General features: G+C 37.2%; 1 protein-coding gene across 1 annotated transcript; it reads right to left on the bottom strand.

Moving 5' to 3' along the window:
• Positions 1-2,787: 2,787 nt before the first annotated feature.
• Positions 2,788-11,825, bottom strand: LOC119690439. Its single transcript, XM_048623115.1, has 10 exons — positions 11,794-11,825; positions 11,291-11,435; positions 10,068-10,190; positions 8,391-8,556; positions 7,479-7,552; positions 7,203-7,295; positions 6,529-6,770; positions 5,977-6,216; positions 3,645-3,720; positions 2,788-3,090 (listed from the first exon to the last, which is right to left on the bottom strand). The coding sequence occupies exons 1-10, from the start codon at positions 11,823-11,825 to the stop codon at positions 2,926-2,928; spliced, it is 1,356 nt and encodes a 451-aa protein (XP_048479072.1). The 3' UTR covers positions 2,788-2,925.
• Positions 11,826-16,089: the final 4,264 nt, after the last annotated feature.

Genomic DNA, 16,089 nt, shown 5'->3' with positions numbered 1-16,089 from the left:
TACCGTTGCCACTGATGTATGCTATTAATATATACTGTAGGTAGCCAGACTTTGAACTGAAACGATTCTAAAAAATGTCTATCATATGTTTAGGCGAAGACATGAGGCTGCAGCAGACGGCATGTCGCAACGACACTGCTGGTTCCTATGTATGTCTACTGACATATCACCGAGCCACTTGTCGCTTATAAATGGGCGCCAAATAAATCACAAAAAGTACGAAAATACGGGTTTGAATATCTTACATATGTTAAAATGTGATATCTTGAAGATTTTAGGTATTTTCCCACTAGTCCTCGACTATTTTTTCTATCCTGTTTAGATACTAAGTATAGCATCCGCTGCCAAGTTGCACGTTTGTAGCTTCATAACAAGGCGGTGGTAGACCTGCGCAGTAATTTGTTTAAATAAGATTACGGGAAATGTACCCACATATGCAATATTTGCACATCGTTTGAGGTAATCGGATATAAATACGTGGTTTGAATCTGCTCATATACTTTCTTTACACTTGAAAAGAAATACCAGTTTAGAAGTTAACACTAGGATGATAAAAGGTTGTTAAATCATTTTTGTATGTCGACATAATTGCAAACCCTCTACTCGCTGAAACAATTTTTGGTAATTTTTAGGTAAGTAAGTATAATTTTCAATTGGCATGTCTAATCTAAAATCTTATACCTACCGGTAGGCAGAGCAAATCTTAGCATTTCAAATTATAAATATATTATTATATACATACAATTTTCTTTCTCGTATCTTCTAAAGTTAACTTTAAGTCTTCACAATAAAACTCGGAGTGCCGGTAAAGGAAGGTTTTCATTATTTACACTTGTTAAATACTAGCGAAGTAGAATTAGTCATGCACCGGTACTAATAAAGTTCATCTCTACATAATATGCTGAGTCTATTATAGGTAGATTGAGGTACCTATACATACTGAAATTTTCGTTCTGGTTTTATCTATCTCTCATATTTATTTTCCGGCCATTGCATTTCCGGGCATTTCATGTCCAGGGCCGGGAGGTAGGCACACTCAAGTAAGTACACATAAATCTACATGAGCTTAGTAATTTTCAATGCCTTTTTTCCATTATTTTCATCTTCTTAAGAGCTACCCATGAGGCCATGGGTGAGGTTTATTTAAATTACAGTTTTGAGAGTACATGTGTATGTGTAATGAATATGTAAAGCTATATTACGAAGGAATTAACATGCCTACATAAGTATTACACTCAATTCAGAAGCACAGTTTTAACATGAGTAAATGTGGATGATTGCAGCCCAATGCAGTCTGATTATACTGCTTCTGGGATCAAAGGTCGCCTCTAACGGGAACTGCTCAAAGGCCAGTACTGGACCCGCGTGCAAGTATTATGCAACACATAATCATCCGTAATAAATAGCCCATTTCTATAACCTGTTTGTGAACCTTTATAGCGGGCTTCGGCTGAGGACGGATAAAATCCGAAATCACGACGTAGGTATGGTGTCTGTAGCAATGTTTGTATTATGTCTATATTATTTCACGTTCCAAAGGGATAAATTATCCAAAGGACCGATTTCACTGAGGCCTTCAGGCGTATTTTCGACACTATTGGAATTGTGAACTATAAATGTACTGTTAAAATAACTAATAATTGTTTTGTTAGTTATAATAATTTCCATTGTTTACTTATAGGCTCCCGACACAGTCACCAAAAACATTTTTAGTAATTGTTTCTTAGCAGTGTGTCACCTAGCACATATCTGGTAGATAGGCATTAGGCACCCTAAGGGCCTTATCACGAGTGAGTAGTGTCGGCATGTGGCGTTGGTTTCTTCCAGCAGCCAGTGTGAGAAGGCCCTAAGAAGATGGCTTATTTAGGTTGATGTTGATGCTACTTATTCCATGATAAGAACTCGATGCGTAGATACGATTATGAGCACGATAAATAAAACGTAAAGGCACCTGCAACTAAGCACTTTATTCGATTATGCAAAAACATTAGTTAAACAATCTGATAAATATTATTCTCACACTTTCTTCTGATAGCGATCTAAGGTATTACATATTAATGTAGCTTTTTCTATATCCTTATACTTCTTGGAGCTACTTGTAGTCTCATATCTACAAACTAAATCTTTATTGGCACTAAACAAAAAATTATCTTGTACACCTAATTCTCCTATAAAGTAAACAAATGGTAAACAGTTGATTATAAAAACATTAACATGAATAGATACTAAAACATTTATGTGTAGTGTATGTGGGGTAGTTTTGAATAAAAAATATTATACTATAGATGTTAAATTATGAACTACGCCTTTGTTATTGAAATAATACCTAGGTACTTGTTTAGGTAACTACTTTGAATTACTTGGATTACTCCACATTATCGGTTGTCAACAATTTAAAACCAATGCCATGTTATGACGGACAGTATGACTGCCAGCATTTCAACGTGTGGACGTATTTAGGAGCAGTTAGCGTTAGCGCCCCTTCCGAGAAATTCTACTGTTGCCAATTTAACTAAGTAATAAAACCGATACGAAAACATCTAATTACTAGTCCTTATTATGTTTTCTAATCACTAGTCCTTATTATGTTTTCTAATCACTAGTCCTTATTATGTTTTCTATTGTGATGAGTAAGTTATTATTTAGTTGCTAAGAAACTCATATTTACAGTGTCTTGGTAAATTTATATATTTTTATATTTGTTGAGAAATTCGAATACATAATTTTTCTTTCCTTCTCTTCGACAAACAGACTCTCTGTATATTTCCACTTTCTCTTCAGCCCACACACGCTCTATAATTAACTCCACTCTGGAGGCGAGGGGCGGCTAGTACAGCAGCCACGCGAGGATATAACTTTACAGTGTGTCTCCTAGCAACGCTGTGTAGGCGCACCGAGCGCCTCACGCCCCCACAGCGACGCCCCCTATATCTCCACCCGGGAGGCAAGGGGCGGCACGTACAGCAGGCGCGCGAGGTTGCTGCGTGCGTAGCGCCCCCGCCGCGGCGCCCCGTGCCCCTCGCGCCCCCACAGCGAGGCCCATGTCGAGTGGTGCTGCCGGACGTTCTCCGCCGAGTCGCGGCGACATTCCTGGAAGCGGGACAGAGACTTTAAAGATACTTTTTTATGTTGAAAAGGACACACATAAGTTGAACTAATATGAATCTATGTGTAACACTTTTATCTAAAATCATTTATACTATAATGCACATAAGTTGAACTAATTTGAATCTATGTGTTACACTTTTGTCTAAAATCATTCACACTATAATGCAATATTATATTACAAAAGCATGTTCAAATTTATTAAGAAACACGAAAAATAAAGCATTATGTCGAAAATTTCAGTTACTTTCAGTATTAGTAAGTATTCAAAGTGTGACTTTTATGCAAGTCTGACCCAAGAGATTAACAATCCTGAATTCGTCTCTGGCCAACCTAGTTAACCAAATAGTCCTTTAGGCGACAAGCTAAGTGCACCTAGTTCTGGCCTAAGACAAAAACCTTTCATTAACTTGTTATTGTTTTTACCGTCCAAAGGCAGCTATCAGGCTATGAGGCATTGTTACAATTGACAGGGTCTAGTTAAAGTTGGTTAAGTGATTTATGAAACCTTGCTCTGTGTAGTAATTTTTACCGCTTACCTCTTGTTGCTCAAACTTTACTCGCATCTGATTCTTGAGTTCTTTCAGGTAGTTCATGTTTAGGATTTCACGCCATCTGTAAAAATAACACACATAAGAGAATATAATAGGTACTCTAACTATTATGTTATATTCTCTGTGGGAGTATAGGTACCTGCACCTGGCTGACTCGAATGGATGGTATGAGATAACAAGCCTCTAATTGAACTAAGTAGCTAACTAAGGAAAATTTCACAGTATCATATAATTTACAGAAAATACCTAGACAGAGACAGAGAACTAGACTAAATTTACTTTTAGACTGGGATTCAGCCCTTACCTATGTCAACACTAACATCTCTACAATTCGTCAGAGACTCTAATAATTGACCATAATAATTAAATCCCGTCATCATCATCCAAAGGTCAACGACTCGTCATTCGTCATCGCCTCGAGATCATCATAAATATGATGCGCTCATGTCGATTATAGTTGTAATGAAAATTATATGCGTATGTCGTATGCTTTTGCAGATAGAAAGCTGTGACGTAATTTACACATTGTATTTTCTTGCTTATCGCACTAAAAACACCTTTAACAATATTTCCATAGAGTATAAAACTGATGTACCGGTGTAAGTGTTAAGAATGATTTTGAAAGCATACTATAATTCGAGAATTCCGATATACTGTCGATATGTCATACATTCATAGTGAATACGCGTTGCTTTGTGATGTGTTGGGAAAGGTTACGGAGTCATTGATTGGTGACAGCTCATCAGAGGCCACATGGAACCTATGGAACTACTGTTTGTAACCGACAATACATTTCGAAATGGTTCTATACATACTTAATTAAGGAAAAGAAATATGTAGTTTCATACTGTTAATTTACATTTAACTAATAGGGACCGAATAGATTTTCCATTAGAAATTCCTAGGCGTCTCAGTTCTAGCGTTAGATTTCGCACCGTTGCAAAAAAAGCATTTATTTAGTATCAATTTTAACTGAAATTACAGAAGTACAGTAAAAATCAAAATATCAGATTCTTTCTAAATAACATGACGAGTAGAACTAGAGTTTTCTTTTCTCAATGAAAATGATGAATGAAATGTTTAAATCTGTAATTTCCATTATCATATTTGAGCATTCTGCAAACACTATAAACTTTAGTTATTGACTGTACAGTGTGCAAACGTTGGTAGTAAGTTACATAGTTTATTTTCGCACGTCTTCTTGTTTAAACAAGTGCGTATAGAAAAGAAGAAAGTTAGCAAATAACATGTCCGAAATAACGATTATTTTACGTAACAACTCTCATTGTGATCATGTTAGTACATGTCGCTGACGGGATTCAAACCCGCGTCTGATCGACCCGCGTCGTGATAAGATCGTCAGTTTAGTCCCTATGCCCACGCTTTCTCACTCGAATCTTATATTCAGTCCTTAAACTATAATTCGTTTATTTTGACGAATATTCCCGCATTCGGATCTTTTATGTCATTGAACATCAAGGTGAGCAAAACCTTCATGTTCTCAAGTGTAAATTTGACAGTAGGTAGTTATCCGTAAAATTATTAACTTGACAGCAAGTTGACATCCCATAACTGGCCAAATGTCAATAACACTCGAATAACTATTAAAAAGAATATCAAAGGTCAAATTTGGCCAGATAAATTCATTTGTTTGTTCTCTTCAGCAAAATAATTGTTATTAACATTTACAGTTTGCGCAACAAGTAAAGTGAGTACTATTCATTTAAAGTTGTCACAACATTAATAGTTTTTAACTCCGTTCAAGATGCCAACCTCTTATAATTATTATTTAAAGTCTTGTCTCCACGTCGCGTCATGCTTAAATGATTATTGGCAATGGGTGTCCAATATGCCATAAGTTTTTTGTGTGTTACATAAGTATTGAAGAGAAAGCTTGTGCAATTTATTGTAGCTATGTGGTATATAATATTCTGTATATGATACTACGCTGCAGGCTATTCTTTGTTTCGCAAACCGTCTTTTTTGGTGATTCATTAGCACGTTTCAAAAATATGAATTCCGATTCCGACGCTAAGAAATCAATGCTCGTTCATGCATGTGCAACGCTCCGCCAATTAACCTATTTATTGATATCATCATTATGGTTGTCTATTTCATATCATACCATACATTAGGTACAGTCATAGTTACATAGTTCACAAATTAACTAGTCTCTAGAACCCCCAGACTTCCTCTTCCAAATATGTACGCTCTTTAAATCGACCACCCTCAATAAAACAGTTTAATAATAGAATTGAAAGATTTTGTAAGTATCTCTTCAGCTCATGATTTACAAATTTAATCGTATCTAACTTACTCGCAGTCCTGGTCCGGCGGCCTGGTGACGTCACTGGAGTGCAGGGTGCCGGCCCCCGCGTGCCGGCGCCGCGCCAGCAGAGGCACCAGCTCCACGCCGCCCGTCGCGCGCAGGATCACTGTCTCTGGAGTCAGCTGCTTCTCGTCAGCAGCGGGAGGAGCGGGGGCGGCGGCGGGGGGAGGGGGGTCTTGAGGGATGTCCTTGTGCAGGCGCTCGCCGTTGGGCAGACGTTTGATGAACCTGGAATCATGGTTATCGTTAGACAATCAGCCAATATTGCTTCTGATGAAGAGATGGCCAAGAAACGGTAACAGACGCCGCAGATACAATTTAGGAGAGGTAGAAGTCATTGCTACGTACTTTCTTATTTCATGAGCGATTTAATATAGGTACAATACTCTGTACCTACATGCCCTAGCACAGAACTGAAGGGTAATAGTAAATATTTATAAAAAATAAATCTTGTCTTGCTAAATAAAATGCAAAGTTCCAGAGGGCTGTTCTACCGATTGCGTAGCAACATTTCCCCATTACATAAAAACGCGTTTTTACCTCTTCTTCTTCGCGCTTTTTTTCCGCCGTTTCCCCGACCCCTTCTCCGCCTCAATAGTGACTTTCCTCGCTTCCTTCTGACAGTTCTCTTTCTCTCCTATCTGAGGCAGTTTCTCATAAGCGGCGAGCTGGTTCTGAGGGCCGCAGTCGTCGTCTCTCTTTACTGGAGGCAAAGATAGCGACGAGCTCTTCTGTCGGTGGGCTCCCTTTATTTGGTTGAAGATCTCGTTGTCTGTCCAACCCTGGAATGGCCAATTTTAGATTTACCCCCTTATTTATAGAAAAGTTATAGAACGTTTTCTATGAATAAGAGGGTTATTTTTTATTACTGTTGTATTGTATAGTATGGTATTATAGTTATAGTAGTTGTGGAACTTTGATTATCTTTGCTTTGTGTATTTAATTCAGGCGTGCAAAATTGCACAATACTACAAGATTTTGTGATAGAGCGCACTTGACCTTCCATTTAAGTAAAAACGGCTTCTTGTAGTCCCAATTTAAAGTGTTCAAGATTAAAATACAGGTTTCAATTAGGTCACTTAAAAGTACAGTGAGCATTCATATTATGGTTTTAACAATTTAAAATCTGATGTAGGTAAGTACATATACTTAATGTGTTCTCAATATAATTGTTCGTTCGATTGTTAAATATAATAAAATTGTTATAATATTACCATAGAATTAGAGAAATTGAGTCCGATATCGCGCGGGTTGCGCCACGCGGCGCCGCCCGGTCCGGGTCTGCCCCACGGACCATCGAGGGTTTGCTGGAAGAAATTACAATCATCATCACCCATCACCGGTTCACTCAGGGTTTAGCTGGATAAAGGCCTATCACAAGGATCGCTACATCAACAGCTATCTGTCTAAATATAGTCGTATTAACTTAAAAACCCTAATGTAGCACGTTATACAGGTAGAGAATTATGAATTTACAATTTACAAATTACCATTTTACGTTCATACTCCAAGTCTCGTTTTCTTTGGTCTTTTATCTCTCTGTTGCGTTGTTTCACCATGTCATCTGAAAGTCAAATTAAATAGTCGAATATCTTTATTTTCACAATTATCTACATTATTAAACACAATTTAAAGAATATTCACCAATCAACAGATCATCAGATCAAAAAGATGTAGAGGTAAGAATGTCATTACGACATCAGAATTTCTATAACTGTGATTGCAGTGCGTTTAATTTAAATCTAATATCCCACCTAATATTTAGTGTCAGATCGAGAGAAGATTAACCAATTAGATATGATAATTAGCTGTTATGTTTGAGACATGGCTGCCGTTTGAATGTTATTAAAGTGGAAGCCATTACTCCATGGCAGATGGTCGTAGAACGGTTGATGTTCCGTGCTTAATTTCTTTATATTCATCACTTAAAATAAAAGCGTTGTGTCATGATTGCTGTGTAAGTGTTGCTACCAATGGCTACCATGACATGACTACTGCTACTGAAAATGTAGTTTAATATGCTATTGCAATTATGAAGCTCTTTAGTTACAGAGATTAATTTGACGTAAAATAGATTAACTTTAGATAATAATTTGTTAAATAAATATAATGTTTATAATCTTTTTCCAACATGATACCTGGAGGTTGGGGTACCTACTGTGATAGAGGCTAGTGTAAAATGGCGTGAAGCGACAAACGCCGACTCAAAATAATCAAGCATATTATCGTGGACTGTAAAAGTTGCTCCAATGTACTTTATAAATATGAACAATCTCATACTATGCTAGGGTGTATTGTCATAATTATAAAATACATATTATTATGAGTCTCTTTTGCTCTGCGGCTCGGTATAATGTGCACAATCTACAAAGAAGCTATACCTAGCATCTCAAAACACATACCCAGTATCTCCCGATAGTCCCTCTGCTGGTCGGGAGTCTGTCGGTAGCGGATATCATTGTCCACGGTCTGCCGGAGCGCCTCGGAGTAGCAGATGTTGGGGTCCTCGCGCAGACGCAGCGGGGTGCGGCGGCGGCGCGGGGGGCGGGACTCGTGCAGGGCTACTCCCTGGGAGAAGAAGGAAGGGAGAGGTTAGGAGGATAAAGTCACAGATATAAACAGAACTCATAAATCATCATAAAGAAGATCATCAGTCTGCTGAATGCATGAATGGCTGAAAAGAAGCGAGCATAGGTACATGGTATTTTGATTAATTTCTTAGTATAACATGTGCAGTATTGGTACTTAAAATTTTAAAAAAATGCACGTTTAACTAATCAAATTAGCATTAGGCCATAAACATAGTAGATCTATGCCCAAAGCGATGGTTTCCAAGTGTTGTATTTGTACTTACTTAGACAAGTAAGTCGTGAGTCTCGTGACTTATAAAATAAGCTGTAGCTTTAATACATCCATGATAATCTTTTTAAAAGATGTAGGTACTTATTGTCATTACTACATCGTTTTAAATGTATCAATAACTACGCAACTGAGAAATGTTTTCCAAAACAAAGAAAACGAAGAACTTTATCAATAATTCCTCGAGACACTCAATCATGAACTTAATAGATTCCCTCGCTTGCGTGTGGCGCCTACCGCCTACTGCCTTCCTTGTGAGCTTTTATTATATTCTGAAGGTCCCAGCTGAAACCCTTCATTGACCTGTCAAACTGTTGACCTATATCCATAATACCTACCGATCTGTTTCCAACTAACAAATGTCTGAATTAAATAATTGAATTATATCTTCAATTATTTAGTGCGTATGTGGTATGTTAAGGATTCAGAGTTAATGTTAAAGCCTCTAGCTCGCTTACCTGCAGTTACAAGGTATAGCCTGCGTGAAATATAAGTTCAGGACAACGGACTGTTGTGTGCCGATTATGACAAGCCGAAAGTGTATTTTTGCCCAACAAACAATACACATATTTGATAATTAGCTACTTGAGCAAAGTGAGTATCTAAGCTCAGACAAAAATAAATTAAACCTAATATTATCTTTAAAACAAGCCATAAGACTAAACATAAACATACGACGTACATAGCTTTACGTGATTAAGAGCCTCCAATAGGCCATGCATCGTTGAATCAGGTCGCAATGAATTGTGAAAGGTCACGACAGTGTCGTAGGCTTGATGTGACCCAGTTGAGCCTTTGTAATAAAACTGATTATTGAGAAGCGTTATTTGTTCTTCCTGTGAAGGGCACGTATTTGTAATACATATACCTAGGTACCTACATAATGGTAAAAAAGCATAGGCATTATTTTAACGTGAAACATGCTCCTAGATACGATCACATACTTGAATCAAAGCCGTTCATCATGATGACAATCTCGACAGATACTTTCCCAGTGGGAAGTTTCAATAACTCATGACCTAATATCTAGGTAGGTACCGATACTAAATAAACGTTAGTTACACACATAGGCACAAGTGGAAACAGTTACCTACAGCCTATGAATATCATGTGACACATAAACGAACTCCATGCCGCCGTCGAGGTCCCACTCTTCCAGCTATGTACCGCGAATTAAAGAAGAAGAACAAAGGTAGAAGATTAAAAGTAGTATATCTCACCCTGAGTTCATCCTCCGGTATGATCCCCTTGGCCCTAATATCCGTGAAGCGCACGCCGCGGGGGTTGGGCGCGCCGCCGCCCGCGCGGCCCCACGGCGCGAACGACGCCAGCTCTTCACGGGCCTGGGGGGAAGAGAGGGGGTACCATGTGTTAGGTCATCATCAGAAGGCCTGTCACGGGACGCAAGGCTTGACAGAAGTTGTCCGTGGTAGAAACACTTGAAGCCGCCCGATGTGAGTGAGTGTGACGTAAAACTTTTGTCACGTCTTAGCGTGGGCGTCTTGCACTTCGTGCTAGAGGTGCCTTCGTGCCTTCAGAGGGTGCAAGAGAGAGCGAGATACACACAATTAGACAGGTAGCTGGCAATGGCTGGATGAAGAAGGTTGAGAACAGAGTATTCTGGGGCCATTTGGCAGAGAATTACCTACGGGATAATGATTAGTATGATTACGTTTTGTGTTAAAGTGCACAAAATAAAAAAAACTTATTGATTCCGCGATTGAGTGGGTTGTAAAGATCGCGATCTACAAACACTTGTAATATACCTACTTATTTTTTATTGCTCAATTCGTCATAAAGCGGAAGTTAGCATGATGCTCTATAACTTTAATAATATTTTACGTTACGGCGAAAGTTTATAAGTACATATTCGTGTTATTTCTCGTAAAAGTTCAGAAAACGAACACGAACAATTACAATAGTTTCTTTCTTTCCTCATTAAAATCCATTACAAAATACATGTATTGTGGTACGATGGATATCGAAAGCACATTAAAGGTCGGTTTGGTAGTATTTCAGTAGGTGTTTTTACATACACCTCTAGGTACTATCTCTCGGTAAGCATTGCTATATAGTTAGATACTTACTGTAGTGTAGAGAGACCAAGGTGCAGGAACTTACACCCCCACAGAGAATAGAATAGTTACTGGCTGTATTTTTTTAACAAACAATTACTGAGTTCTAGCACATTTCCCATATTGAGAGAGTGAGATGGGTCATTGTTAAGACCATCAGAAATGCAGTAATAAATTACTTACGTGAATTACGTAGACCAATATAGCAACGCAGTAAAGAAGTTTCAGTACTCGTTTGTAAAAAAAAATACTATACAGGTGTTGCAAAAATGGTAGGTATAATAAGCCGAAACCTACATGTGCAGCATGTTGTAATATCTAAGCCCAAAAATGGAATCAGAATTTCAACAGCCTATATACTTCCGCACCTGCCTCTGCAGCTCAAGCTTCTCCCTCAGCCTCTGGTCGCGGCGCTCGCGGGCGAGGCGCTCCCCCTCCTGCCTCGTCAGCTCGGCCTGCCGCCGCTGCCGCGCGCGGCGCCGCGCCGAGCCTGACGTCTGCCCGTTTAGCCGTCTGAGAGAGAGGATGAAGGAATATTATTATAGGCGCACTTTCTTTAATGATGTTTGACGTGTTCCTGCCGTCCTATAAGACCGCACGATCAACGGGGAAAGGAGATACGGAATCCTAAAAATCTAATAAATTGTAATAAACCCAAAGAAATAAAAAATAATTTTGATATAGAACAAAATTTGAGTTTTAGGAAGTAAATAAACATAACAAAATACACATTTGGTAAGTGCTATGTGTATAATAAGTATGTACTTATTACCACTAACTGACAGCAACAGTAAATGCCCTTCTGCCTACCCCACAAGGCATTACATACAGTAGTGCAAGACCTCCTTACGTATCCAACACTAACACTCACCTGCGTAACACAATAGAAGGCAAAGTGAACATTGAGTCCGCGAGCTTCACCGCAATATCACGAAACACAAACGAAGCGGTACATGTTTCAGTATTCAGACAGACGAGCTCGCTTCAGCGGTCCTGAAATGCGACTGTGGTGGCGCGGCAAGCCTTGCAACACGTTTCCATTTTACATATAATTTTGATGCATTCAATCAAAAACACGACATATTTTTAATAATATCTAACCGGAATATGAAACACTGACTGTGAACCTAGAGTTGTATTTTCTATCAACTTCTCTTGTTAACTGTAATTGTATAAATCAAAACCGAAGTAAAATATAGAATACTTATGTTAGGTTCATTAACATTGTTGGAATAAGAATTGAATTTTAACAAAAATGTAACGGAGGTTTAAAAAAAAAAACAAGTGACGTTTGGGGATTATGGTCTATGGACTGGAGTGGGATTGATTCTTGGATTTTGCGATTGATGTTAAAAATTGGAATTGTGCGAAAAGTACGAATATAAGCGAATGGTCGAAAGTTATACGGTGTCTCATTTCACTCAAGGATAGAATACAAGCACACATAAGAAGGATTAGCGACTTTATGCAACACTTATAAGATTTAAAACTGGCTAAACGGGTAGTGGGCTGGTCATGGTCATACATGTCTTTCAATTCATTAAAAGTATGTAAGCATATTAGTTAGAAACAATGGAAAGCAATGGAAACACTTATAGTGCTGTAGGCATCTACCTCTATACCTTTTATAAAAGTCCTTATCGGTACTTACCAAGTGTTTCAGTAGTTAGGTGCTAGGTAGGCACATGACATTTAACATACGATGAATGTAGTAGTTATCACATAATCACAACATAATTACATGCGTGGGTAGAAATTACACCACCTCTATGTATTAATGTATAAGGTATTGCACACTCCTATTTATATAATATAAGGTCTAGTATCTACACAATTGAACGGGTCTAACCATTGTAAATTTGTAATTTAATATGGTATTGGCTACAGATACCTACTCTCGATCAATCATTAGATAGTAGTCATCCACAGCTGCAAAGGGTATACCTATACAGTGCCACAACACTCTGTCCTCAGCCTTCCTCACCATAAGAAAGTTGCTCCAGCTGGTTCGAAAGCGTCTTACGATACGTCTTATTATTTGTGATATACCACTATACCAAATCTCTAATCAAAACAAAAAAAAAAACAATACCATATTATAAGTACGTAAATATTTCATCAATACAAGAATTTTAAAATAAAACGGTACAAAAAGCCGGCCGATCTCTACCAGACAACCTTTATATTATTCCATGGGTATTACGATTCAGAGCTATAGATACAAAATAGTTTATATTACTAGCTACTTCTATATTTAACTACTACTACTACTAAAGTACGTATCATGTAAATTGAGTATAAATTACCTGAATTATTGTAATTGTCAGACAATGACTCTGAAAATCATCACTTCCTTTTGCACTGTCGTAACTATTCTTCCATCATAAATCTTGAAATTTCATGAAATAATGATAATTATTATTATTTTCAATGTGAGGTTCTCATACAACGTTATGGCAAGTCGACGACAAGCCAAATTCTGACTCTTGAAATCGATGCGAAAGTTTTTGCATACCTACATACATTTATGTATACCGACTAAACATACCTACACTCACTTACTTATGTAGTTTGCTTTGTTAGCTCTACCCTTTTATAAGTAATATAGTTACTTACCAGTACAATTTGAAAGATATGATGACTTGGCAAATTAACTTTGTGATTAGGTTCGTAAGTAACTTTAGCCAAAGACTACTAATTTACTTTAGGCCTAGGTGATTAAGGGCCACTTGCACCAACATATTAAATGTAGATTTAGTGTTAAATCTCTATTTATGCCATAAATGTATATGGAACGACGTTTCTTAGATCAAGATTTGAAAAATTATGATTGCACAACTTGACTGTAAATGCTTGTTAGTATTTCTGTGTAGGTACTAATACAGATATACAGACATGATAAATTTATACAGTCATCATCACACTTTATCACGACTGCACTGCTAGGGCACGGGTCACCTTCCAATGAAGGAAGGGTTTTATGCCTAGTCCACCAGTGGCCTAGAGCTTGGTGGATTTATATAGTATTCCTACCATATTGGTTAAAGAATCATTAAGGTGTACCTAATTGTTAATTTGTGTCAGTGGGTTGTTGAACTGTAGGTTACCTGAAAGCTTTTAATTTTTTAGTACCTCCCTGTTACAACCTACTATGCATAGCTGCATACTTATATTATACATATACCAAGAGCGGGATTAAGTATCGAAGCCTAGGAAGGTAGACCTAATAAGGGGGCAAAAATGTAAACGGTATATTCTATATGTAGAGCCTGGTGTAAAAACGAATACGCTATAACAAAGAATACCATTAGGCTGGCATAAAAATGTTTATAAAAGCATTCTTAGTATTAAAGTTTTGCAGACTTTTGCTAAGAAATTTAGACTATTACCATAGAATAACGAGTACTAGTACTACTACTACTACTGTACTTGTTATTCTATGCTATTACTATACTCAGATACAAGTCAAAAATCTAGTGTTATAATGTATCAAGATTTTGAATATTAATAAAATATACTTTAAGAAAGCAGTTATAATACCTATTACGAATTTCTCCTTTTCTATTTTGGTCAGGACATTGATCACCATTTTAAGTTATGCCTTCGGTATAAAAACGCTAAGAGACAGCGAAGGTTATGTAAGCAATAAAAGAGAGGCTTCCACAAATTTATTGTTAATCAATATTATTCAATATCACCGAAAACGATTCTCAGTTTTTGCATAACCGAGAATTTCCATATAAGTATGTACTTAAGTATACACGATCACAAGTTCCTCCTTGCTATATGAATATCTAGTAGATACCTATTCAGCGTAAGTAGGCTCGTTCTAATAATTTTTGATTTAGTAACTATACTGTTTGTACTTAATAAAAAAATACAGTTACCCACTTTATGTTAACTTACTACTTAGACCCAATAATATTAATCGACCGAGAAATTAATACGATTAATAATTTATTTTACATTAGATTCCTTTTTTATTTCGTTAGACACAGTCATATCATGTTAATTACCTGATTAACTTTGTTCGGCAGCAAAGCGACCTTTAAAAGTTCTACTTAGTAAAAGCTTTAAGATTAGATTAGGTACATATAGGAGCTACTATCAGTGATAAGTATTATTCCGATAAATTCCGATATAGCAAGTGTCGGAAATCACGGGAGTTTATGTCGTGTCGGATACAAAGTACGTCAACTTTGCAACAGTAAAAAGTGTCCATGGTTACCATAAAAAAAACCCTTACCTTTAATTTTTTTTAGCCTGGTGTGGTACGTTATAATCTTCTTCGTTCACTTAAGACTATATCTTTCTTTTACCCGTTAAAAAGTTAACATTTTCATACTCTAGGTATAGTGCTACGCTATAGGGCTGATGAGCTAGTATCAAATCAAATCAAAAAATCAAAATTCTTAATTGTTGTTACTTACAATAGATAATGTTATTACATTGTGGGTCTCTTCTTGTAAGTTTAAAAAACCTGTAGTAGAAGAGCCCCTCCTTCTTGAATGTGCCAATGCCACTTAATACAAGTTTTAAGTATACAAAACAATTTTGATATAGGTACTTATAAAAAGTACCTATATCAAAATTATAAAGTAAAGTAAATAAAGTATCTACATAGAAAAATAATAGTTAGGTACAAACTAAGGCAGCTATCTTAATTACAATCTGAAACATTCTCGCCTATCTTTTCAGGAATCAGGGGCTACTTCGATACTATGTTGTAAGTAACTGATCTACGTAGGGGGTCACTTTATCACATATCAAATCAAATCAAATATTTTATTCCTCAAATCACTCTGGCTTGCGGGAAACGAACCACGACCCTATTTAATGAAATGCAATGGCATTAAAGTTCCAATTTCAGTTCAAGTTCGTTCGTATGTATTTTGTAAAGCTAGAATAACCTTATAGTCCTACAGTTACTCATGATAACTCAGTGTGGATAAAGATAGAGTATATTAGCAGCTACGTAACTTTGCACATTGAGCCAAGTCAGGCGCCTGTTTATCAACTATAGAAACATGATATTGCGGCGCGCTTCGCTTCGCCTTAAAAAGTTTTCCCGTGGGTATTCCGGGATAAAAAGTAGCCTATGTTCTTTTCCAGGGTCTAAATAAAATACAAAGAATAAATTTCATTCAAATCCGTTCAGTAGTTTTGG

The sequence above is a fragment of the Plutella xylostella genome, chromosome 9 (assembly GCF_932276165.1).
Source record: "Plutella xylostella chromosome 9, ilPluXylo3.1, whole genome shotgun sequence".
NCBI classification, from domain to species: Eukaryota; Metazoa; Arthropoda; class Insecta; order Lepidoptera; family Plutellidae; genus Plutella; species Plutella xylostella.
This window is presented reverse-complemented; position numbering and strand designations above follow the sequence as displayed.

What these genes read in the sequence shown, in the direction of transcription:
- LOC119690439 (XM_048623115.1), bottom strand. Translation starts at nt 11,825, where the DNA reads ATGTTCACTTTGCCTTCTATTGTGTTACGCAG. An exon ending in CCTTCTATTGTGTTACGCAG is followed by an intron (nt 11,436 to 11,793) that starts GTGAGTGTTAGT and finishes CCTCTCTCTCAG; the next exon opens with ACGGCTAAACGGGCAGACGT. An exon ending in TGGAGTATGAACGTAAAATG is followed by an intron (nt 7,296 to 7,478) that starts GTAATTTGTAAA and finishes AATTTCTTCCAG; the next exon opens with CAAACCCTCGATGGTCCGTG.